General features: G+C 34.2%; 18 protein-coding genes across 18 annotated transcripts; 6 read left to right on the top strand and 12 right to left on the bottom strand.

The window, feature by feature from the left end:
* Positions 1-305: 305 nt before the first annotated feature.
* On the bottom strand, positions 306-790 carry LOC124461362 (histone H2A). Its single transcript, XM_047012889.1, has one exon. The coding sequence runs from the start codon at positions 749-751 to the stop codon at positions 377-379; it is 375 nt and encodes a 124-aa protein (XP_046868845.1). The 5' UTR covers positions 752-790; the 3' UTR covers positions 306-376.
* Positions 791-828: 38 nt separating this feature from the next.
* LOC124461363 (histone H2B) lies at positions 829-1,438 on the top strand. Its single transcript, XM_047012890.1, has one exon. The coding sequence runs from the start codon at positions 1,014-1,016 to the stop codon at positions 1,383-1,385; it is 372 nt and encodes a 123-aa protein (XP_046868846.1). The 5' UTR covers positions 829-1,013; the 3' UTR covers positions 1,386-1,438.
* A 295-nt stretch (positions 1,439-1,733) lies between these two features.
* LOC124461358 (histone H1-like) lies at positions 1,734-2,657 on the bottom strand. Its single transcript, XM_047012885.1, has one exon. The coding sequence runs from the start codon at positions 2,600-2,602 to the stop codon at positions 1,835-1,837; it is 768 nt and encodes a 255-aa protein (XP_046868841.1). The 5' UTR covers positions 2,603-2,657; the 3' UTR covers positions 1,734-1,834.
* Positions 2,658-3,823: 1,166 nt separating this feature from the next.
* Positions 3,824-4,378, bottom strand: LOC124461374 (histone H3). Its single transcript, XM_047012902.1, has one exon. The coding sequence runs from the start codon at positions 4,324-4,326 to the stop codon at positions 3,916-3,918; it is 411 nt and encodes a 136-aa protein (XP_046868858.1). The 5' UTR covers positions 4,327-4,378; the 3' UTR covers positions 3,824-3,915.
* Positions 4,379-4,567: 189 nt separating this feature from the next.
* LOC124461356 lies at positions 4,568-10,164 on the top strand. Its single transcript, XM_047012881.1, has 2 exons — positions 4,568-4,928; positions 9,774-10,164. Exons 1-2 carry the CDS (start codon positions 4,625-4,627, stop codon positions 10,091-10,093), a joined length of 624 nt encoding a protein of 207 aa, XP_046868837.1. The 5' UTR covers positions 4,568-4,624; the 3' UTR covers positions 10,094-10,164.
* On the bottom strand, positions 5,464-5,946 carry LOC124461376 (histone H2A). Its single transcript, XM_047012904.1, has one exon. The coding sequence runs from the start codon at positions 5,907-5,909 to the stop codon at positions 5,535-5,537; it is 375 nt and encodes a 124-aa protein (XP_046868860.1). The 5' UTR covers positions 5,910-5,946; the 3' UTR covers positions 5,464-5,534.
* LOC124461378 (histone H2B) lies at positions 6,103-6,595 on the top strand. Its single transcript, XM_047012906.1, has one exon. It carries the CDS (start codon positions 6,171-6,173, stop codon positions 6,540-6,542), a length of 372 nt encoding a protein of 123 aa, XP_046868862.1. The 5' UTR covers positions 6,103-6,170; the 3' UTR covers positions 6,543-6,595.
* Positions 6,891-7,814, bottom strand: LOC124461372 (histone H1-like). The gene has a single exon (XM_047012899.1). It carries the CDS (start codon positions 7,757-7,759, stop codon positions 6,992-6,994), a length of 768 nt encoding a protein of 255 aa, XP_046868855.1. The 5' UTR covers positions 7,760-7,814; the 3' UTR covers positions 6,891-6,991.
* Positions 8,981-9,535, bottom strand: LOC124461375 (histone H3). The gene has a single exon (XM_047012903.1). The coding sequence runs from the start codon at positions 9,481-9,483 to the stop codon at positions 9,073-9,075; it is 411 nt and encodes a 136-aa protein (XP_046868859.1). The 5' UTR covers positions 9,484-9,535; the 3' UTR covers positions 8,981-9,072.
* Positions 10,165-10,619: 455 nt separating the features above from the next.
* LOC124461377 (histone H2A) lies at positions 10,620-11,123 on the bottom strand. The gene has a single exon (XM_047012905.1). The coding sequence runs from the start codon at positions 11,063-11,065 to the stop codon at positions 10,691-10,693; it is 375 nt and encodes a 124-aa protein (XP_046868861.1). The 5' UTR covers positions 11,066-11,123; the 3' UTR covers positions 10,620-10,690.
* Positions 11,124-11,164: 41 nt separating this feature from the next.
* On the top strand, positions 11,165-11,753 carry LOC124461379 (histone H2B). The gene has a single exon (XM_047012907.1). It carries the CDS (start codon positions 11,329-11,331, stop codon positions 11,698-11,700), a length of 372 nt encoding a protein of 123 aa, XP_046868863.1. The 5' UTR covers positions 11,165-11,328; the 3' UTR covers positions 11,701-11,753.
* Positions 11,754-12,048: 295 nt separating this feature from the next.
* LOC124461373 (histone H1-like) lies at positions 12,049-12,972 on the bottom strand. Its single transcript, XM_047012901.1, has one exon. The coding sequence runs from the start codon at positions 12,915-12,917 to the stop codon at positions 12,150-12,152; it is 768 nt and encodes a 255-aa protein (XP_046868857.1). The 5' UTR covers positions 12,918-12,972; the 3' UTR covers positions 12,049-12,149.
* A 1,165-nt stretch (positions 12,973-14,137) lies between these two features.
* LOC124461366 (histone H3) lies at positions 14,138-14,692 on the bottom strand. Its single transcript, XM_047012893.1, has one exon. It carries the CDS (start codon positions 14,638-14,640, stop codon positions 14,230-14,232), a length of 411 nt encoding a protein of 136 aa, XP_046868849.1. The 5' UTR covers positions 14,641-14,692; the 3' UTR covers positions 14,138-14,229.
* Positions 14,693-14,881: 189 nt separating this feature from the next.
* LOC124461355 lies at positions 14,882-20,480 on the top strand. The gene is made up of 2 exons (XM_047012880.1): positions 14,882-15,242; positions 20,090-20,480. The coding sequence occupies exons 1-2, from the start codon at positions 14,939-14,941 to the stop codon at positions 20,407-20,409; spliced, it is 624 nt and encodes a 207-aa protein (XP_046868836.1). The 5' UTR covers positions 14,882-14,938; the 3' UTR covers positions 20,410-20,480.
* On the bottom strand, positions 15,778-16,279 carry LOC124461368 (histone H2A). Its single transcript, XM_047012895.1, has one exon. It carries the CDS (start codon positions 16,221-16,223, stop codon positions 15,849-15,851), a length of 375 nt encoding a protein of 124 aa, XP_046868851.1. The 5' UTR covers positions 16,224-16,279; the 3' UTR covers positions 15,778-15,848.
* LOC124461371 (histone H2B) lies at positions 16,429-16,911 on the top strand. The gene has a single exon (XM_047012898.1). It carries the CDS (start codon positions 16,487-16,489, stop codon positions 16,856-16,858), a length of 372 nt encoding a protein of 123 aa, XP_046868854.1. The 5' UTR covers positions 16,429-16,486; the 3' UTR covers positions 16,859-16,911.
* Positions 17,207-18,130, bottom strand: LOC124461364 (histone H1-like). The gene has a single exon (XM_047012891.1). It carries the CDS (start codon positions 18,073-18,075, stop codon positions 17,308-17,310), a length of 768 nt encoding a protein of 255 aa, XP_046868847.1. The 5' UTR covers positions 18,076-18,130; the 3' UTR covers positions 17,207-17,307.
* LOC124461367 (histone H3) lies at positions 19,298-19,836 on the bottom strand. The gene has a single exon (XM_047012894.1). It carries the CDS (start codon positions 19,798-19,800, stop codon positions 19,390-19,392), a length of 411 nt encoding a protein of 136 aa, XP_046868850.1. The 5' UTR covers positions 19,801-19,836; the 3' UTR covers positions 19,298-19,389.
* Positions 20,481-20,526: the final 46 nt, after the last annotated feature.

The raw sequence follows: 20,526 nt of genomic DNA, 5'->3' as shown, positions 1-20,526 counted from the left end.
TTATTAAAAAAAAACAACAAAACACAAAGAATTTATACACAAAATCTCCATATTTTTAGTTGCATAAGAACCGAATCTACAATATAAAATTATTAATATTAAACTATCTGATGTGTCAAACAAATAATGAACGATGAAACAAACAAATATATTGAATATGTACATATCTCTAATGTAAATAAATAAAGCAAATTGTCACATATGCACATATACATAGATTCCGTAAGGCTCTCCTTACACATACACATACAATTTATATGCATGGATGGAAAACTGTATTAATTTCTTTTAATTTTTTGGTCGTCCTGAAAAGGACGGTTGTTTATGTTTGTTGTATGTACAAAGTTGTATTATTTTAAAGCAAGTATTAATTGGTTTAAGCCTTCTTTTCGGTTTTCTTGGGCAGCAGTACAGCCTGAATGTTGGGTAGCACACCACCCTGTGCAATGGTTACGCCAGAAAGCAATTTGTTTAATTCCTCATCGTTGCGAATGGCCAATTGTAGATGACGAGGTATAATTCTGGTCTTTTTGTTGTCTCGTGCAGCATTACCAGCCAACTCAAGAACTTCAGCCGCCAAATATTCCATAACAGCAGCCAAATATACTGGAGCGCCAGCACCAACACGCTCGGCATAATTTCCTTTACGGAGTAAACGGTGAATACGGCCAACAGGAAACTGGAGCCCAGCTCGGTTCGAGCGAGACTTTGCCTTTCCCTTCACTTTGCCACCTTTACCACGACCAGACATATTAGAATTTTTTTTTTTTTTCTGTTTTACACACTGTTCACTTTTCACACACAAATGTTGATGTTGATGTGGTACATTGTCGTTTTATTTATACCTTTTCCAAAGACACACTCGCTCAACTAGGGGTTGATACTCAATAAATATATTTATCCAGAAAGCGATGCACAAAAAAAATGTATAAATTGAAGACGCACTAATGGTGGCATTTGTTAAAAGTGAATTGTGTTTTGTGAAATTTAAATTATTGAATTTGAAGTGAGAAATGCCGCCAAAAACTAGTGGAAAAGCAGCCAAGAAGGCTGGCAAGGCTCAAAAGAACATCACCAAGAATGACAAAAAGAAGAAGCGCAAGCGTAAGGAGAGCTATGCTATTTACATTTACAAAGTGTTAAAGCAAGTCCACCCAGACACTGGTATTTCTTCAAAAGCAATGAGCATAATGAATAGCTTTGTAAACGATATTTTTGAACGTATTGCTGCTGAGGCCTCCCGCTTGGCCCACTACAATAAGAGGTCGACCATCACCAGTCGCGAAATCCAAACGGCTGTTCGTTTGCTTTTGCCGGGTGAGCTTGCTAAGCACGCTGTTAGTGAGGGAACAAAAGCTGTCACCAAGTATACCAGCTCAAAATAAAAATGTCCCTAGCTTAAACACACGCTTCCTATTAAAAAAAAGGCCCTTTTCAGGGCCACAATTTTATATTAAAAAAGAATTAAGATATTTTTAATGGATATTGCAAAATACATGCAGCCAGTGGTAATGTGGATAAAAATCATTGTTGTTATTTTTATTTTAACCATTTCTGTTTATTGCAAGGCTAAACTGAAAAAAAAAATGCACCTACATTAAATCAAAAAGACTCGTACAATATTAATATCTGTGTATGTTGCTAATATGTACATACGTATGTATGAATGTATGTAAATTACATATTTGTAATTTTTAGAAAATTTGATTTTTTTTTTCTCTTGTTATATGGAATTGTAGCCCTGAGAAGGGCTGTGTTTAAATAAAATTTTAGATTTTCGTATTCGATATCTAAAATTTTTTCAATATTACGATTGCAATAAAGTATTAATTATTTACTTCTTGCTAGCAGTTGTCTTGGCTTTTGGCTTCTTGACGGTAGCAGCAGCAGCTGCCTTTTTGGTTGCCTTTTTTGGTTTAGCCGATGATACGGCAACTGTTTTAGCTTTTGGCTTAGTTGAACTCGACTTAGATTTCGATGCGACAGGTTTGGATTTTACAGTTCCTGTTTTCTTAGCATCCTTTACCTTTACCTTTTCACTTTTCTTTTTCTCGGCTGTCTTTTTGGTTGCGACTGCCTTTTTGGCCTTTGGTTTCTTATCAACAGAGCCAGCACCAGTTATTTTTTTGCTACCGATTGCTTTCTTTTTAGCTGCTGCTGATTGAGTTACCTTTTTCGGTTTGCTTTTCTTTTCTACAGAGGCAACCTTTGGCTTCGGTTCCTTTTTAGCGGCAGCAGACAGTTTAAATGAACCAGAGGCACCCTTTCCTTTTGTTTGGATCAGTTTACCATTTCCGACAGCTGACTTTAAGTACCTCTTGATAAATGGTGCAAGTTTCTGGGCATCGCACTTGTATGTGGCACTAATATATTTTTTGATTGCCAGTAGTGAGGAGCCACCACGTTCCTTTAAGTTTTTAATCGAAGCGTCTACCATTTGTTGAGTTGGTGGATGCGATGGTGGAGCAGTTGATTTTTTGGCCTTTGTTGACGACGCTGCCGATGTTTTTTTGGCAGCCACCTTCTTATCAACTGATGCCGTTGCTGGTGCTGTTGGGCCAGCCACAGGAGATGCTGATGTTGCTGCTACTGAATCAGACATTATACACTTTATTATCAAACAAATATATATCACCAAATACACTTTTAAATATAATGATTGTATGAAAATTTCGCTATGACATAGGCCCTCATTCAAATGAGAATCGAGGAGGACGGCCGTATGAACATGTCTTTGGTATTGGACGATTAAAATGTTTTAGTTTTGTTAAATAGTGCTCGTATATTGCTGTTTTCACTCTTAATAATAACAAAATTTATAAAAATTATTTTCTCACAATATTAATAATTGTTGTAGAATTTATATTCCAATATTTTTTTATATATAATTTCATGGATTCATTTTGAATAGGCAATCAAATTTCAACTATATGTATTACAGAATGCAATTTTCCCATGTAACCCTACATAAAAAATAGAAAAAATCAAAATTTTAAAAAAATTATTCATTTGTTATAAAATTTCAACAATTTACTTTAGATAATAATCAAAAAATTTAGAGTTATATAATTTATTCATATTCTAAAATTGTATTGTAATTGACTCTATGCGGTGAAAAATTACCAATTTTGCAAAGTGCATGCAATATTAGTTTTTGGTATTGAAAAAATAAAAATATTTATTAAAAAGAAATCAAAAAATTAATATTTATATAATTGTTTTTTTAATTAACTTTATTATTTAATTTGTTGCTAATGCCATAAACAGTGTGCTAAAATTAAACTATTATAATTATTCCTGTTAGTAGAACCATCAATTGAAGAAATTTGTATACACTTTTTTTGTTAGCTAACAGGCAAAATAATAATACAATAAATAATTATTAATCATTTAAAAATCTTGCTAAGCCTAACAATTAAACTAAACGTGTAGGATGGAAAAAATTATTTTTTTTATTTTATTTTAATTTAGGTAATTTAAAAATCCAATATTGATTTTTATGCTTTTTATATTTATTATAAATTAATGTTGTGTTCTTGCGCTTTTTGATTAGTATATACAAAATCAAAATTGATTAAGTTCAAATCGATCTGTATATAAATGTCAGACCTTTAAAAATATAAACAAAAATGATTGAATATTAAAGCTGGATATCTATATGACTAGTACATAACCATTATATGCCCAATATAACGGTTTTATAATAATTAAATGACATATATAATATATTTATACTCATAACCGAATAAAACACATTGAATAATAAATCAAGTTTAATTAAGAAAATAATAATCTCAATATCGACATGACTAGTTTGTGGTCCTGAAAAGGACCGATTTGTATTAAAAATGCGCTTTGCGTTAAAATTGTGTTCGAAATAGTTACTCTGACGGTAACTACACGAGTAGATTTAATTTAAGCACGCTCGCCTCGAATACGTCTGGCTAGTTGAATATCCTTAGGCATTATGGTCACTCGTTTGGCATGGATTGCACACAAGTTAGTATCTTCAAATAGGCCAACCAAATAGGCTTCGCTAGCTTCTTGTAAAGCCATAACTGCAGAACTCTGGAAACGCAAGTCGGTTTTAAAGTCCTGAGCGATTTCACGCACTAAACGCTGGAATGGCAATTTGCGAATGAGCAGTTCTGTGCTCTTCTGGTAACGACGGATTTCACGGAGGGCAACAGTACCGGGACGGTAACGATGTGGTTTCTTTACACCACCGGTTGCTGGAGCACTCTTACGTGCTGCTTTAGTAGCCAGCTGCTTCCTTGGCGCCTTGCCACCAGTCGATTTTCGAGCAGTTTGCTTAGTACGAGCCATGTTTTCACTACACTTTTTTTTTTTTTTATGTTCACTCTTCACTGTTCAAAACACAATAAACAAGCCAGCTCGTTTGGTGCCTGCTTTTATAGCAAAATCAGGGTGGGTTAGAAAGAGAAAGAGAGAAAAACATTCGCGTTCACTTTCTGACGAAGCATCTGAGCGAGATGCAACATATTTCTTACTCTCTCGTGTTTTCTTGATTTTTGGTATAAATAGAAGCGATGGCAACACATACAGCATTAGTTTATTTCTGACTCTTGTGCAGTGCGTTTATAGTGAAAAGTGAAAAATAAAAATGACTGGTCGTGGCAAAGGTGGAAAAGGATTGGGAAAGGGTGGTGCTAAGCGTCATCGTAAAGTATTGCGTGATAATATTCAAGGTATCACGAAGCCCGCTATCCGCCGTTTGGCTCGTCGTGGCGGTGTGAAGCGAATTTCTGGTCTTATCTATGAGGAAACTCGTGGTGTCCTAAAGGTATTTCTTGAAAATGTAATCCGCGATGCAGTAACCTACACGGAACATGCCAAAAGGAAGACAGTCACTGCGATGGATGTTGTATACGCATTGAAGAGACAGGGCCGCACTCTTTATGGATTCGGTGGTTAAAATATTTATAAACACCAAAATGTATTAACTACAAATTATGCCCTTCAAAAAATCGGTCCTTTTCAGGACCACTAAAGTTATTAATCAAAAGAGAAAAGAAAAAAATAGTATGTGTTCTTGTTTTATCAATTTTAAATTTTATAATAAAAAAAATAAAACCGGTTTAATAATCATTTGAGTTTATACATATGTATATACATGTACAAAAATTAATAAAATTATTATTAAAAAAAAAACAACAAAACACAAAGAATTTATACACAAAATCTCCATATTTTTAGTTGCATAAGAACCGAATCTACAATATAAAATTATTAATATTAAACTATCTGATGTGTCAAACAAATAATGAACGATGAAACAAACAAATATATTGAATATGTACATATCTCTAATGTAAATAAATAAAGCAAATTGTCACATATGCACATATACATAGATTCCGTAAGGCTCTCCTTACACATACACATACAATTTATATGCATGGATGGAAAACTGTATTAATTTCTTTTAATTTTTTGGTCGTCCTGAAAAGGACGGTTGTTTATGTTTGTTGTATGTACAAAGTTGTATTATTTTAAAGCAAGTATTAATTGGTTTAAGCCTTCTTTTCGGTTTTCTTGGGCAGAAGTACAGCCTGAATGTTGGGTAGCACACCACCCTGTGCAATGGTTACGCCAGAAAGCAATTTGTTTAATTCCTCATCGTTGCGAATGGCCAATTGTAGATGACGAGGTATAATTCTGGTCTTTTTGTTGTCTCGTGCAGCATTACCAGCCAACTCAAGAACTTCAGCCGCCAAATATTCCATAACAGCAGCCAAATATACTGGAGCGCCAGCACCAACACGCTCGGCATAATTTCCTTTACGGAGTAAACGGTGAATACGGCCAACAGGAAACTGGAGCCCAGCTCGGTTCGAGCGAGACTTTGCCTTTCCCTTCACTTTGCCACCTTTACCACGACCAGACATATTAGAATTTTTTTTTTTTTTCTGTTTTACACACTGTTCACTTTTCACACACAAATGTTGATGTTGATGTGGTACATTGTCGTTTTATTTATACCTTTTCCAAAGACACACTCGCTCAACTAGGGGTTGATACTCAATAAATATATTTATCCAGAAAGCGATGCACAAAAAAATGTATAAATTGAAGACGCACTAATGGTGGCATTTGTTAAAAGTGAATTGTGTTTTGTGAAATTTAAATTATTGAATTTGAAGTGAGAAATGCCGCCAAAAACTAGTGGAAAAGCAGCCAAGAAGGCTGGCAAGGCTCAAAAGAACATCACCAAGAATGACAAAAAGAAGAAGCGCAAGCGTAAGGAGAGCTATGCTATTTACATTTACAAAGTGTTAAAGCAAGTCCACCCAGACACTGGTATTTCTTCAAAAGCAATGAGCATAATGAATAGCTTTGTAAACGATATTTTTGAACGTATTGCTGCTGAGGCCTCCCGCTTGGCCCACTACAATAAGAGGTCGACCATCACCAGTCGCGAAATCCAAACGGCTGTTCGTTTGCTTTTGCCGGGTGAGCTTGCTAAGCACGCTGTTAGTGAGGGAACAAAAGCTGTCACCAAGTATACCAGCTCAAAATAAAAATGTCCCTAGCTTAAACACACGCTTCCTATTAAAAAAAAGGCCCTTTTCAGGGCCACAATTTTATATTAAAAAAGAATTAAGATATTTTTAATGGATATTGCAAAATACATGCAGCCAGTGGTAATGTGGATAAAAATCATTGTTGTTATTTTTATTTTAACCATTTCTGTTTATTGCAAGGCTAAACTGAAAAAAAAAATGCACCTACATTAAATCAAAAAGACTCGTACAATATTAATATCTGTGTATGTTGCTAATATGTACATACGTATGTATGAATGTATGTAAATTACATATTTGTAATTTTTAGAAAATTTGATTTTTTTTTTCTCTTGTTATATGGAATTGTAGCCCTGAGAAGGGCTGTGTTTAAATAAAATTTTAGATTTTCGTATTCGATATCTAAAATTTTTTCAATATTACGATTGCAATAAAGTATTAATTATTTACTTCTTGCTAGCAGTTGTCTTGGCTTTTGGCTTCTTGACGGTAGCAGCAGCAGCTGCCTTTTTGGTTGCCTTTTTTGGTTTAGCCGATGATACGGCAACTGTTTTAGCTTTTGGCTTAGTTGAACTCGACTTAGATTTCGATGCGACAGGTTTGGATTTTACAGTTCCTGTTTTCTTAGCATCCTTTACCTTTACCTTTTCACTTTTCTTTTTCTCGGCTGTCTTTTTGGTTGCGACTGCCTTTTTGGCCTTTGGTTTCTTATCAACAGAGCCAGCACCAGTTATTTTTTTGCTACCGATTGCTTTCTTTTTAGCTGCTGCTGATTGAGTTACCTTTTTCGGTTTGCTTTTCTTTTCTACAGAGGCAACCTTTGGCTTCGGTTCCTTTTTAGCGGCAGCAGACAGTTTAAATGAACCAGAGGCACCCTTTCCTTTTGTTTGGATCAGTTTACCATTTCCGACAGCTGACTTTAAGTACCTCTTGATAAATGGTGCAAGTTTCTGGGCATCGCACTTGTATGTGGCACTAATATATTTTTTGATTGCCAGTAGTGAGGAGCCACCACGTTCCTTTAAGTTTTTAATCGAAGCGTCTACCATTTGTTGAGTTGGTGGATGCGATGGTGGAGCAGTTGATTTTTTGGCCTTTGTTGACGACGCTGCCGATGTTTTTTTGGCAGCCACCTTCTTATCAACTGATGCCGTTGCTGGTGCTGTTGGGCCAGCCACAGGAGATGCTGATGTTGCTGCTACTGAATCAGACATTATACACTTTATTATCAAACAAATATATATCACCAAATACACTTTTAAATATAATGATTGTATGAAAATTTCGCTATGACATAGGCCCTCATTCAAATGAGAATCGAGGAGGACGGCCGTATGAACATGTCTTTGGTATTGGACGATTAAAATGTTTTAGTTTTGTTAAATAGTGCTCGTATATTGCTGTTTTCACTCTTAATAATAACAAAATTTATAAAAATTATTTTCTCACAATATTAATAATTGTTGTAGAATTTATATTCCAATATTTTTTTATATATAATTTCATGGATTCATTTTGAATAGGCAATCAAATTTCAACTATATGTATTACAGAATGCAATTTTCCCATGTAACCCTACATAAAAAATAGAAAAAATCAAAATTTTAAAAAAATTATTCATTTGTTATAAAATTTCAACAATTTACTTTAGATAATAATCAAAAAATTTAGAGTTATATAATTTATTCATATTCTAAAATTGTATTGTAATTGACTCTATGCGGTGAAAAATTACCAATTTTGCAAAGTGCATGCAATATTAGTTTTTGGTATTGAAAAAATAAAAATATTTATTAAAAAGAAATCAAAAAATTAATATTTATATAATTGTTTTTTTAATTAACTTTATTATTTAATTTGTTGCTAATGCCATAAACAGTGTGCTAAAATTAAACTATTATAATTATTCCTGTTAGTAGAACCATCAATTGAAGAAATTTGTATACACTTTTTTTGTTAGCTAACAGGCAAAATAATAATACAATAAATAATTATTAATCATTTAAAAATCTTGCTAAGCCTAACAATTAAACTAAACGTGTAGGATGGAAAAAATTATTTTTTTTATTTTATTTTAATTTAGGTAATTTAAAAATCCAATATTGATTTTTATGCTTTTTATATTTATTATAAATTAATGTTGTGTTCTTGCGCTTTTTGATTAGTATATACAAAATCAAAATTGATTAAGTTCAAATCGATCTGTATATAAATGTCAGACCTTTAAAAATATAAACAAAAATGATTGAATATTAAAGCTGGATATCTATATGACTAGTACATAACCATTATATGCCCAATATAACGGTTTTATAATAATTAAATGACATATATAATATATTTATACTCATAACCGAATAAAACACATTGAATAATAAATCAAGTTTAATTAAGAAAATAATAATCTCAATATCGACATGACTAGTTTGTGGTCCTGAAAAGGACCGATTTGTATTAAAAATGCGCTTTGCGTTAAAATTGTGTTCGAAATAGTTACTCTGACGGTAACTACACGAGTAGATTTAATTTAAGCACGCTCGCCTCGAATACGTCTGGCTAGTTGAATATCCTTAGGCATTATGGTCACTCGTTTGGCATGGATTGCACACAAGTTAGTATCTTCAAATAGGCCAACCAAATAGGCTTCGCTAGCTTCTTGTAAAGCCATAACTGCAGAACTCTGGAAACGCAAGTCGGTTTTAAAGTCCTGAGCGATTTCACGCACTAAACGCTGGAATGGCAATTTGCGAATGAGCAGTTCTGTGCTCTTCTGGTAACGACGGATTTCACGGAGGGCAACAGTACCGGGACGGTAACGATGTGGTTTCTTTACACCACCGGTTGCTGGAGCACTCTTACGTGCTGCTTTAGTAGCCAGCTGCTTCCTTGGCGCCTTGCCACCAGTCGATTTTCGAGCAGTTTGCTTAGTACGAGCCATGTTTTCACTACACTTTTTTTTTTTTTTATGTTCACTCTTCACTGTTCAAAACACAATAAACAAGCCAGCTCGTTTGGTGCCTGCTTTTATAGCAAAATCAGGGTGGGTTAGAAAGAGAAAGAGAGAAAAACATTCGCGTTCACTTTCTGACGAAGCATCTGAGCGAGATGCAACATATTTCTTACTCTCTCGTGTTTTCTTGATTTTTGGTATAAATAGAAGCGATGGCAACACATACAGCATTAGTTTATTTCTGACTCTTGTGCAGTGCGTTTATAGTGAAAAGTGAAAAATAAAAATGACTGGTCGTGGCAAAGGTGGAAAAGGATTGGGAAAGGGTGGTGCTAAGCGTCATCGTAAAGTATTGCGTGATAATATTCAAGGTATCACGAAGCCCGCTATCCGCCGTTTGGCTCGTCGTGGCGGTGTGAAGCGAATTTCTGGTCTTATCTATGAGGAAACTCGTGGTGTCCTAAAGGTATTTCTTGAAAATGTAATCCGCGATGCAGTAACCTACACGGAACATGCCAAAAGGAAGACAGTCACTGCGATGGATGTTGTATACGCATTGAAGAGACAGGGCCGCACTCTTTATGGATTCGGTGGTTAAAATATTTATAAACACCAAAATGTATTAACTACAAATTATGCCCTTCAAAAAATCGGTCCTTTTCAGGACCACTAAAGTTATTAATCAAAAGAGAAAAGAAAAAAATAGTATGTGTTCTTGTTTTATCAATTTTAAATTTTATAATAAAAAAAATAAAACCGGTTTAATAATCATTTGAGTTTATACATATGTATATACATGTACAAAAATTAATAAAATTATTATTAAAAAAAAACAACAAAACACAAAGAATTTATACACAAAATCTCCATATTTTTAGTTGCATAAGAACCGAATCTACAATATAAAATTATTAATATTAAACTATCTGATGTGTCAAACAAATAATGAACGATGAAACAAACAAATATATTGAATATGTACATATCTCTAATGTAAATAAATAAAGCAAATTGTCACATATGCACATATACATAGATTCCGTAAGGCTCTCCTTACACATACACATACAATTTATATGCATGGATGGAAAACTGTATTAATTTCTTTTAATTTTTTGGTCGTCCTGAAAAGGACGGTTGTTTATGTTTGTTGTATGTACAAAGTTGTATTATTTTAAAGCAAGTATTAATTGGTTTAAGCCTTCTTTTCGGTTTTCTTGGGCAGCAGTACAGCCTGAATGTTGGGTAGCACACCACCCTGTGCAATGGTTACGCCAGAAAGCAATTTGTTTAATTCCTCATCGTTGCGAATGGCCAATTGTAGATGACGAGGTATAATTCTGGTCTTTTTGTTGTCTCGTGCAGCATTACCAGCCAACTCAAGAACTTCAGCCGCCAAATATTCCATAACAGCAGCCAAATATACTGGAGCGCCAGCACCAACACGCTCGGCATAATTTCCTTTACGGAGTAAACGGTGAATACGGCCAACAGGAAACTGGAGCCCAGCTCGGTTCGAGCGAGACTTTGCCTTTCCCTTCACTTTGCCACCTTTACCACGACCAGACATATTAGAATTTTTTTTTTTTTTTCTGTTTTACACACTGTTCACTTTTCACACACAAATGTTGATGTTGATGTGGTACATTGTCGTTTTATTTATACCTTTTCCAAAGACACACTCGCTCAACTAGGGGTTGATACTCAATAAATATATTTATCCAGAAAGCGATGCACAAAAAAAATGTATAAATTGAAGACGCACTAATGGTGGCATTTGTTAAAAGTGAATTGTGTTTTGTGAAATTTAAATTATTGAATTTGAAGTGAGAAATGCCGCCAAAAACTAGTGGAAAAGCAGCCAAGAAGGCTGGCAAGGCTCAAAAGAACATCACCAAGAATGACAAAAAGAAGAAGCGCAAGCGTAAGGAGAGCTATGCTATTTACATTTACAAAGTGTTAAAGCAAGTCCACCCAGACACTGGTATTTCTTCAAAAGCAATGAGCATAATGAATAGCTTTGTAAACGATATTTTTGAACGTATTGCTGCTGAGGCCTCCCGCTTGGCCCACTACAATAAGAGGTCGACCATCACCAGTCGCGAAATCCAAACGGCTGTTCGTTTGCTTTTGCCGGGTGAGCTTGCTAAGCACGCTGTTAGTGAGGGAACAAAAGCTGTCACCAAGTATACCAGCTCAAAATAAAAATGTCCCTAGCTTAAACACACGCTTCCTATTAAAAAAAAGGCCCTTTTCAGGGCCACAATTTTATATTAAAAAAGAATTAAGATATTTTTAATGGATATTGCAAAATACATGCAGCCAGTGGTAATGTGGATAAAAATCATTGTTGTTATTTTTATTTTAACCATTTCTGTTTATTGCAAGGCTAAACTGAAAAAAAAAATGCACCTACATTAAATCAAAAAGACTCGTACAATATTAATATCTGTGTATGTTGCTAATATGTACATACGTATGTATGAATGTATGTAAATTACATATTTGTAATTTTTAGAAAATTTGATTTTTTTTTTCTCTTGTTATATGGAATTGTAGCCCTGAGAAGGGCTGTGTTTAAATAAAATTTTAGATTTTCGTATTCGATATCTAAAATTTTTTCAATATTACGATTGCAATAAAGTATTAATTATTTACTTCTTGCTAGCAGTTGTCTTGGCTTTTGGCTTCTTGACGGTAGCAGCAGCAGCTGCCTTTTTGGTTGCCTTTTTTGGTTTAGCCGATGATACGGCAACTGTTTTAGCTTTTGGCTTAGTTGAACTCGACTTAGATTTCGATGCGACAGGTTTGGATTTTACAGTTCCTGTTTTCTTAGCATCCTTTACCTTTACCTTTTCACTTTTCTTTTTCTCGGCTGTCTTTTTGGTTGCGACTGCCTTTTTGGCCTTTGGTTTCTTATCAACAGAGCCAGCACCAGTTATTTTTTTGCTACCGATTGCTTTCTTTTTAGCTGCTGCTGATTGAGTTACCTTTTTCGGTTTGCTTTTCTTTTCTACAGAGGCAACCTTTGGCTTCGGTTCCTTTTTAGCGGCAGCAGACAGTTTAAATGAACCAGAGGCACCCTTTCCTTTTGTTTGGATCAGTTTACCATTTCCGACAGCTGACTTTAAGTACCTCTTGATAAATGGTGCAAGTTTCTGGGCATCGCACTTGTATGTGGCACTAATATATTTTTTGATTGCCAGTAGTGAGGAGCCACCACGTTCCTTTAAGTTTTTAATCGAAGCGTCTACCATTTGTTGAGTTGGTGGATGCGATGGTGGAGCAGTTGATTTTTTGGCCTTTGTTGACGACGCTGCCGATGTTTTTTTGGCAGCCACCTTCTTATCAACTGATGCCGTTGCTGGTGCTGTTGGGCCAGCCACAGGAGATGCTGATGTTGCTGCTACTGAATCAGACATTATACACTTTATTATCAAACAAATATATATCACCAAATACACTTTTAAATATAATGATTGTATGAAAATTTCGCTATGACATAGGCCCTCATTCAAATGAGAATCGAGGAGGACGGCCGTATGAACATGTCTTTGGTATTGGACGATTAAAATGTTTTAGTTTTGTTAAATAGTGCTCGTATATTGCTGTTTTCACTCTTAATAATAACAAAATTTATAAAAATTATTTTCTCACAATATTAATAATTGTTGTAGAATTTATATTCCAATATTTTTTTATATATAATTTCATGGATTCATTTTGAATAGGCAATCAAATTTCAACTATATGTATTACAGAATGCAATTTTCCCATGTAACCCTACATAAAAAATAGAAAAAATCAAAATTTTAAAAAAATTATTCATTTGTTATAAAATTTCAACAATTTACTTTAGATAATAATCAAAAAATTTAGAGTTATATAATTTATTCATATTCTAAAATTGTATTGTAATTGACTCTATGCGGTGAAAAATTACCAATTTTGCAAAGTGCATGCAATATTAGTTTTTGGTATTGAAAAAATAAAAATATTTATTAAAAAGAAATCAAAAAATTAATATTTATATAATTGTTTTTTTAATTAACTTTATTATTTAATTTGTTGCTAATGCCATAAACAGTGTGCTAAAATTAAACTATTATAATTATTCCTGTTAGTAGAACCATCAATTGAAGAAATTTGTATACACTTTTTTTGTTAGCTAACAGGCAAAATAATAATACAATAAATAATTATTAATCATTTAAAAATCTTGCTAAGCCTAACAATTAAACTAAACGTGTAGGATGGAAAAAATTATTTTTTTATTTTATTTTAATTTAGGTAATTTAAAAATCCAATATTGATTTTTATGCTTTTTATATTTATTATAAATTAATGTTGTGTTCTTGCGCTTTTTGATTAGTATATACAAAATCAAAATTGATTAAGTTCAAATCGATCTGTATATAAATGTCAGACCTTTAAAAATATAAACAAAAATGATTGAATATTAAAGCTGGATATCTATATGACTAGTACATAACCATTATATGCCCAATATAACGGTTTTATAATAATTAAATGACATATATAATATATTTATACTCATAACCGAATAAAACACATTGAATAATAAATCAAGTTTAATTAAGAAAATAATAATCTCAATATCGACATGACTAGTTTGTGGTCCTGAAAAGGACCGATTTGTATTAAAAATGCGCTTTGCGTTAAAATTGTGTTCGAAATAGTTACTCTGACGGTAACTACACGAGTAGATTTAATTTAAGCACGCTCGCCTCGAATACGTCTGGCTAGTTGAATATCCTTAGGCATTATGGTCACTCGTTTGGCATGGATTGCACACAAGTTAGTATCTTCAAATAGGCCAACCAAATAGGCTTCGCTAGCTTCTTGTAAAGCCATAACTGCAGAACTCTGGAAACGCAAGTCGGTTTTAAAGTCCTGAGCGATTTCACGCACTAAACGCTGGAATGGCAATTTGCGAATGAGCAGTTCTGTGCTCTTCTGGTAACGACGGATTTCACGGAGGGCAACAGTACCGGGACGGTAACGATGTGGTTTCTTTACACCACCGGTTGCTGGAGCACTCTTACGTGCTGCTTTAGTAGCCAGCTGCTTCCTTGGCGCCTTGCCACCAGTCGATTTTCGAGCAGTTTGCTTAGTACGAGCCATGTTTTCACTACACTTTTTTTTTTTTTTATGTTCACTCTTCACTGTTCAAAACACAATAAACAAGCCAGCTCGTTTGGTGCCTGCTTTTATAGCAAAATCAGGGTGGGTTAGAAAGAGAAAGAGAGAAAAACATTCGCGTTCACTTTCTGACGAAGCATCTGAGCGAGATGCAACATATTTCTTACTCTCTCGTGTTTTCTTGATTTTTGGTATAAATAGAAGCGATGGCAACACATACAGCATTAGTTTATTTCTGACTCTTGTGCAGTGCGTTTATAGTGAAAAGTGAAAAATAAAAATGACTGGTCGTGGCAAAGGTGGAAAAGGATTGGGAAAGGGTGGTGCTAAGCGTCATCGTAAAGTATTGCGTGATAATATTCAAGGTATCACGAAGCCCGCTATCCGCCGTTTGGCTCGTCGTGGCGGTGTGAAGCGAATTTCTGGTCTTATCTATGAGGAAACTCGTGGTGTCCTAAAGGTATTTCTTGAAAATGTAATCCGCGATGCAGTAACCTACACGGAACATGCCAAAAGGAAGACAGTCACTGCGATGGATGTTGTATACGCATTGAAGAGACAGGGCCGCACTCTTTATGGATTCGGTGGTTAAAATATTTATAAACACCAAAATGTATTAACTACAAATTATGCCCTTCAAAAAATCGGTCCTTTTCAGGACCACTAAAGTTATTAATCAAAAGAGAAAAGAAAAAAATAGTATGTGTTCTTGTTTTATCAATTTTAAATTTTATAATAAAAAAAATAAAACCGGTTTAATAATCATTTGAGTTTATACATATGTATATACATGTACAAAAATTAATAAAATTATTATTAAAAAAAAAACAACAAAACACAAAGAATTTATACACAAAATCTCCATATTTTTAGTTGCATAAGAACCGAATCTACAATATAAAATTATTAATATTAAACTATCTGATGTGTCAAACAAATAATGAACGATGAAACAAACAAATATATTGAATATGTACATATCTCTAATGTAAATAAATAAAGCAAATTGTCACATATGCACATATACATAGATTCCGTAAGGCTCTCCTTACACATACACATACAATTTATATGCATGGATGGAAAACTGTATTAATTTCTTTTAATTTTTTGGTCGTCCTGAAAAGGACGGTTGTTTATGTTTGTTGTATGTACAAAGTTGTATTATTTTAAAGCAAGTATTAATTGGTTTAAGCCTTCTTTTCGGTTTTCTTGGGCAGAAGTACAGCCTGAATGTTGGGTAGCACACCACCCTGTGCAATGGTTACGCCAGAAAGCAATTTGTTTAATTCCTCATCGTTGCGAATGGCCAATTGTAGATGACGAGGTATAATTCTGGTCTTTTTGTTGTCTCGTGCAGCATTACCAGCCAACTCAAGAACTTCAGCCGCCAAATATTCCATAACAGCAGCCAAATATACTGGAGCGCCAGCACCAACACGCTCGGCATAATTTCCTTTACGGAGTAAACGGTGAATACGGCCAACAGGAAACTGGAGCCCAGCTCGGTTCGAGCGAGACTTTGCCTTTCCCTTCACTTTGCCACCTTTACCACGACCAGACATATTAGAATTTTTTTTTTTTTTTCTGTTTTACACACTGTTCACTTTTCACACACAAATGTTGATGTTGATGTGGTACATTGTCGTTTTATTTATACCTTTTCCAAAGACACACTCGCTCAACTAGGGGTTGATACTCAATAAATATATTTATCCAGAAAGCGATGCACAAAAAAAATGTATAAATTGAAGACGCACTAATGGTGGCATTTGTTAAAAGTGAATTGTGTTTTGTGAAATTTAAATTATTGAATTTGAAGTGAGAAATGCCGCCAAAAACTAGTGGAAAAGCAGCCAAGAAGGCTGGCAAGGCTCAAAAGAACATCACCAAGAATGACAAAAAGAAGAAGCGCAAGCGTAAGGAGAGCTATGCTATTTACATTTACAAAGTGTTAAAGCAAGTCCACCCAGACACTGGTATTTCTTCAAAAGCAATGAGCATAATGAATAGCTTTGTAAACGATATTTTTGAACGTATTGCTGCTGAGGCCTCCCGCTTGGCCCACTACAATAAGAGGTCGACCATCACCAGTCGCGAAATCCAAACGGCTGTTCGTTTGCTTTTGCCGGGTGAGCTTGCTAAGCACGCTGTTAGTGAGGGAACAAAAGCTGTCACCAAGTATACCAGCTCAAAATAAAAATGTCCCTAGCTTAAACACACGCTTCCTATTAAAAAAAAGGCCCTTTTCAGGGCCACAATTTTATATTAAAAAAGAATTAAGATATTTTTAATGGATATTGCAAAATACATGCAGCCAGTGGTAATGTGGATAAAAATCATTGTTGTTATTTTTATTTTAACCATTTCTGTTTATTGCAAGGCTAAACTGAAAAAAAAAATGCACCTACATTAAATCAAAAAGACTCGTACAATATTAATATCTGTGTATGTTGCTAATATGTACATACGTATGTATGAATGTATGTAAATTACATATTTGTAATTTTTAGAAAATTTGATTTTTTTTTTCTCTTGTTATATGGAATTGTAGCCCTGAGAAGGGCTGTGTTTAAATAAAATTTTAGATTTTCGTATTCGATATCTAAAATTTTTTCAATATTACGATTGCAATAAAGTATTAATTATTTACTTCTTGCTAGCAGTTGTCTTGGCTTTTGGCTTCTTGACGGTAGCAGCAGCAGCTGCCTTTTTGGTTGCCTTTTTTGGTTTAGCCGATGATACGGCAACTGTTTTAGCTTTTGGCTTAGTTGAACTCGACTTAGATTTCGATGCGACAGGTTTGGATTTTACAGTTCCTGTTTTCTTAGCATCCTTTACCTTTACCTTTTCACTTTTCTTTTTCTCGGCTGTCTTTTTGGTTGCGACTGCCTTTTTGGCCTTTGGTTTCTTATCAACAGAGCCAGCACCAGTTATTTTTTTGCTACCGATTGCTTTCTTTTTAGCTGCTGCTGATTGAGTTACCTTTTTCGGTTTGCTTTTCTTTTCTACAGAGGCAACCTTTGGCTTCGGTTCCTTTTTAGCGGCAGCAGACAGTTTAAATGAACCAGAGGCACCCTTTCCTTTTGTTTGGATCAGTTTACCATTTCCGACAGCTGACTTTAAGTACCTCTTGATAAATGGTGCAAGTTTCTGGGCATCGCACTTGTATGTGGCACTAATATATTTTTTGATTGCCAGTAGTGAGGAGCCACCACGTTCCTTTAAGTTTTTAATCGAAGCGTCTACCATTTGTTGAGTTGGTGGATGCGATGGTGGAGCAGTTGATTTTTTGGCCTTTGTTGACGACGCTGCCGATGTTTTTTTGGCAGCCACCTTCTTATCAACTGATGCCGTTGCTGGTGCTGTTGGGCCAGCCACAGGAGATGCTGATGTTGCTGCTACTGAATCAGACATTATACACTTTATTATCAAACAAATATATATCACCAAATACACTTTTAAATATAATGATTGTATGAAAATTTCGCTATGACATAGGCCCTCATTCAAATGAGAATCGAGGAGGACGGCCGTATGAACATGTCTTTGGTATTGGACGATTAAAATGTTTTAGTTTTGTTAAATAGTGCTCGTATATTGCTGTTTTCACTCTTAATAATAACAAAATTTATAAAAATTATTTTCTCACAATATTAATAATTGTTGTAGAATTTATATTCCAATATTTTTTTATATATAATTTCATGGATTCATTTTGAATAGGCAATCAAATTTCAACTATATGTATTACAGAATGCAATTTTCCCATGTAACCCTACATAAAAAATAGAAAAAATCAAAATTTTAAAAAAATTATTCATTTGTTATAAAATTTCAACAATTTACTTTAGATAATAATCAAAAAATTTAGAGTTATATAATTTATTCATATTCTAAAATTGTATTGTAATTGACTCTATGCGGTGAAAAATTACCAATTTTGCAAAGTGCATGCAATATTAGTTTTTGGTATTGAAAAAATAAAAATATTTATTAAAAAGAAATCAAAAAATTAATATTTATATAATTGTTTTTTTAATTAACTTTATTATTTAATTTGTTGCTAATGCCATAAACAGTGTGCTAAAAATTAAACTATTATAATTATTCCTGTTAGTAGAACCATCAATTGAAGAAATTTGTATACACTTTTTTTGTTAGCTAACAGGCAAAATAATAATACAATAAATAATTATTAATCATTTAAAAATCTTGCTAAGCCTAACAATTAAACTAAACGTGTAGGATGGAAAAAATTATTTTTTTTATTTTATTTTAATTTAGGTAATTTAAAAATCCAATATTGATTTTTATGCTTTTTATATTTATTATAAATTAATGTTGTGTTCTTGCGCTTTTTGATTAGTATATACAAAATCAAAATTGATTAAGTTCAAATCGATCTGTATATAAATGTCAGACCTTTAAAAATATAAACAAAAATGATTGAATATTAAAGCTGGATATCTATATGACTAGTACATAACCATTATATGCCCAATATAACGGTTTTATAATAATTAAATGACATATATAATATATTTATACTCATAACCGAATAAAACACATTGAATAATAAATCAAGTTTAATTAAGAAAATAATAATCTCAATATCGACATGACTAGTTTGTGGTCCTGAAAAGGACCGATTTGTATTAAAAATGCGCTTTGCGTTAAAATTGTGTTCGAAATAGTTACTCTGACGGTAACTACACGAGTAGATTTAATTTAAGCACGCTCGCCTCGAATACGTCTGGCTAGTTGAATATCCTTAGGCATTATGGTCACTCGTTTGGCATGGATTGCACACAAGTTAGTATCTTCAAATAGGCCAACCAAATAGGCTTCGCTAGCTTCTTGTAAAGCCATAACTGCAGAACTCTGGAAACGCAAGTCGGTTTTAAAGTCCTGAGCGATTTCACGCACTAAACGCTGGAATGGCAATTTGCGAATGAGCAGTTCTGTGCTCTTCTGGTAACGACGGATTTCACGGAGGGCAACAGTACCGGGACGGTAACGATGTGGTTTCTTTACACCACCGGTTGCTGGAGCACTCTTACGTGCTGCTTTAGTAGCCAGCTGCTTCCTTGGCGCCTTGCCACCAGTCGATTTTCGAGCAGTTTGCTTAGTACGAGCCATGTTTTCACTACACTTTTTTTTTTTTTTATGTTCACTCTTCACTGTTCAAACACAATAAACAAGCCAGCTCGTTTGGTGCCTGCTTTTATAGCAAAATCAGGGTGGGTTAGAAAGAGAAAGAGAGAAAAACATTCGCGTTCACTTTCTGACGAAGCATCTGAGCGAGATGCAACATATTTCTTACTCTCTCGTGTTTTCTTGATTTTTGGTATAAATAGAAGCGATGGCAACACATACAGCGTTAGTTTATTTCTGACTCTTGTGCAGTGCGTTTATAGTGAAAAGTGAAAAATAAAAATGACTGGTCGTGGCAAAGGTGGAAAAGGATTGGGAAAGGGTGGTGCTAAGCGTCATCGTAAAGTATTGCGTGATAATATTCAAGGTATCACGAAGCCCGCTATCCGCCGTTTGGCTCGTCGTGGCGGTGTGAAGCGAATTTCTGGTCTTATCTATGAGGAAACTCGTGGTGTCCTAAAGGTATTTCTTGAAAATGTAATCCGCGATGCAGTAACCTACACGGAACATGCCAAAAGGAAGACAGTCACTGCGATGGATGTTGTATACGCATTGAAGAGACAGGGCCGCACTCTTTATGGATTCGGTGGTTAAAATATTTATAAACACCAAAATGTATTAACTACAAATTATGCCCTTCAAAAAATCGGTCCTTTTCAGGACCACTAAAGTTATTAATCAAAAGAGAAAAGAAAAAAATAGTATGTGTTC

Source organism: Drosophila willistoni, unplaced genomic scaffold, assembly GCF_018902025.1.
Source record: "Drosophila willistoni isolate 14030-0811.24 unplaced genomic scaffold, UCI_dwil_1.1 Seg381, whole genome shotgun sequence".
Classification (NCBI taxonomy): domain Eukaryota; kingdom Metazoa; phylum Arthropoda; class Insecta; order Diptera; family Drosophilidae; genus Drosophila; species Drosophila willistoni.
This window is presented reverse-complemented; position numbering and strand designations above follow the sequence as displayed.

Coding starts and splice junctions, on each gene's coding strand:
- LOC124461378 (XM_047012906.1), top strand. CDS start 6,171: ATGCCGCCAAAAACTAGTGGAAAAGCAGCCAAGAAGGCTGGCAAGGCT.
- LOC124461372 (XM_047012899.1), bottom strand. CDS start 7,759: ATGTCTGATTCAGTAGCAGCAACATCAGCATCTCCTGTGGCTGGCCCA.
- LOC124461379 (XM_047012907.1), top strand. CDS start 11,329: ATGCCGCCAAAAACTAGTGGAAAAGCAGCCAAGAAGGCTGGCAAGGCT.
- LOC124461364 (XM_047012891.1), bottom strand. CDS start 18,075: ATGTCTGATTCAGTAGCAGCAACATCAGCATCTCCTGTGGCTGGCCCA.
- LOC124461377 (XM_047012905.1), bottom strand. CDS start 11,065: ATGTCTGGTCGTGGTAAAGGTGGCAAAGTGAAGGGAAAGGCAAAGTCT.
- LOC124461373 (XM_047012901.1), bottom strand. CDS start 12,917: ATGTCTGATTCAGTAGCAGCAACATCAGCATCTCCTGTGGCTGGCCCA.
- LOC124461355 (XM_047012880.1), top strand. CDS start 14,939: ATGACTGGTCGTGGCAAAGGTGGAAAAGGATTGGGAAAGGGTGGTGCT. Junction 15,243..20,089: donor CCGCACTCTTTATGGATTCG/GTGGTTAAAATA, acceptor GTGAAAAGTGAA/AAATAAAAATGACTGGTCGT.
- LOC124461367 (XM_047012894.1), bottom strand. CDS start 19,800: ATGGCTCGTACTAAGCAAACTGCTCGAAAATCGACTGGTGGCAAGGCG.
- LOC124461356 (XM_047012881.1), top strand. CDS start 4,625: ATGACTGGTCGTGGCAAAGGTGGAAAAGGATTGGGAAAGGGTGGTGCT. Junction 4,929..9,773: donor CCGCACTCTTTATGGATTCG/GTGGTTAAAATA, acceptor GTGAAAAGTGAA/AAATAAAAATGACTGGTCGT.
- LOC124461362 (XM_047012889.1), bottom strand. CDS start 751: ATGTCTGGTCGTGGTAAAGGTGGCAAAGTGAAGGGAAAGGCAAAGTCT.
- LOC124461374 (XM_047012902.1), bottom strand. CDS start 4,326: ATGGCTCGTACTAAGCAAACTGCTCGAAAATCGACTGGTGGCAAGGCG.
- LOC124461376 (XM_047012904.1), bottom strand. CDS start 5,909: ATGTCTGGTCGTGGTAAAGGTGGCAAAGTGAAGGGAAAGGCAAAGTCT.
- LOC124461358 (XM_047012885.1), bottom strand. CDS start 2,602: ATGTCTGATTCAGTAGCAGCAACATCAGCATCTCCTGTGGCTGGCCCA.
- LOC124461368 (XM_047012895.1), bottom strand. CDS start 16,223: ATGTCTGGTCGTGGTAAAGGTGGCAAAGTGAAGGGAAAGGCAAAGTCT.
- LOC124461375 (XM_047012903.1), bottom strand. CDS start 9,483: ATGGCTCGTACTAAGCAAACTGCTCGAAAATCGACTGGTGGCAAGGCG.
- LOC124461366 (XM_047012893.1), bottom strand. CDS start 14,640: ATGGCTCGTACTAAGCAAACTGCTCGAAAATCGACTGGTGGCAAGGCG.
- LOC124461371 (XM_047012898.1), top strand. CDS start 16,487: ATGCCGCCAAAAACTAGTGGAAAAGCAGCCAAGAAGGCTGGCAAGGCT.
- LOC124461363 (XM_047012890.1), top strand. CDS start 1,014: ATGCCGCCAAAAACTAGTGGAAAAGCAGCCAAGAAGGCTGGCAAGGCT.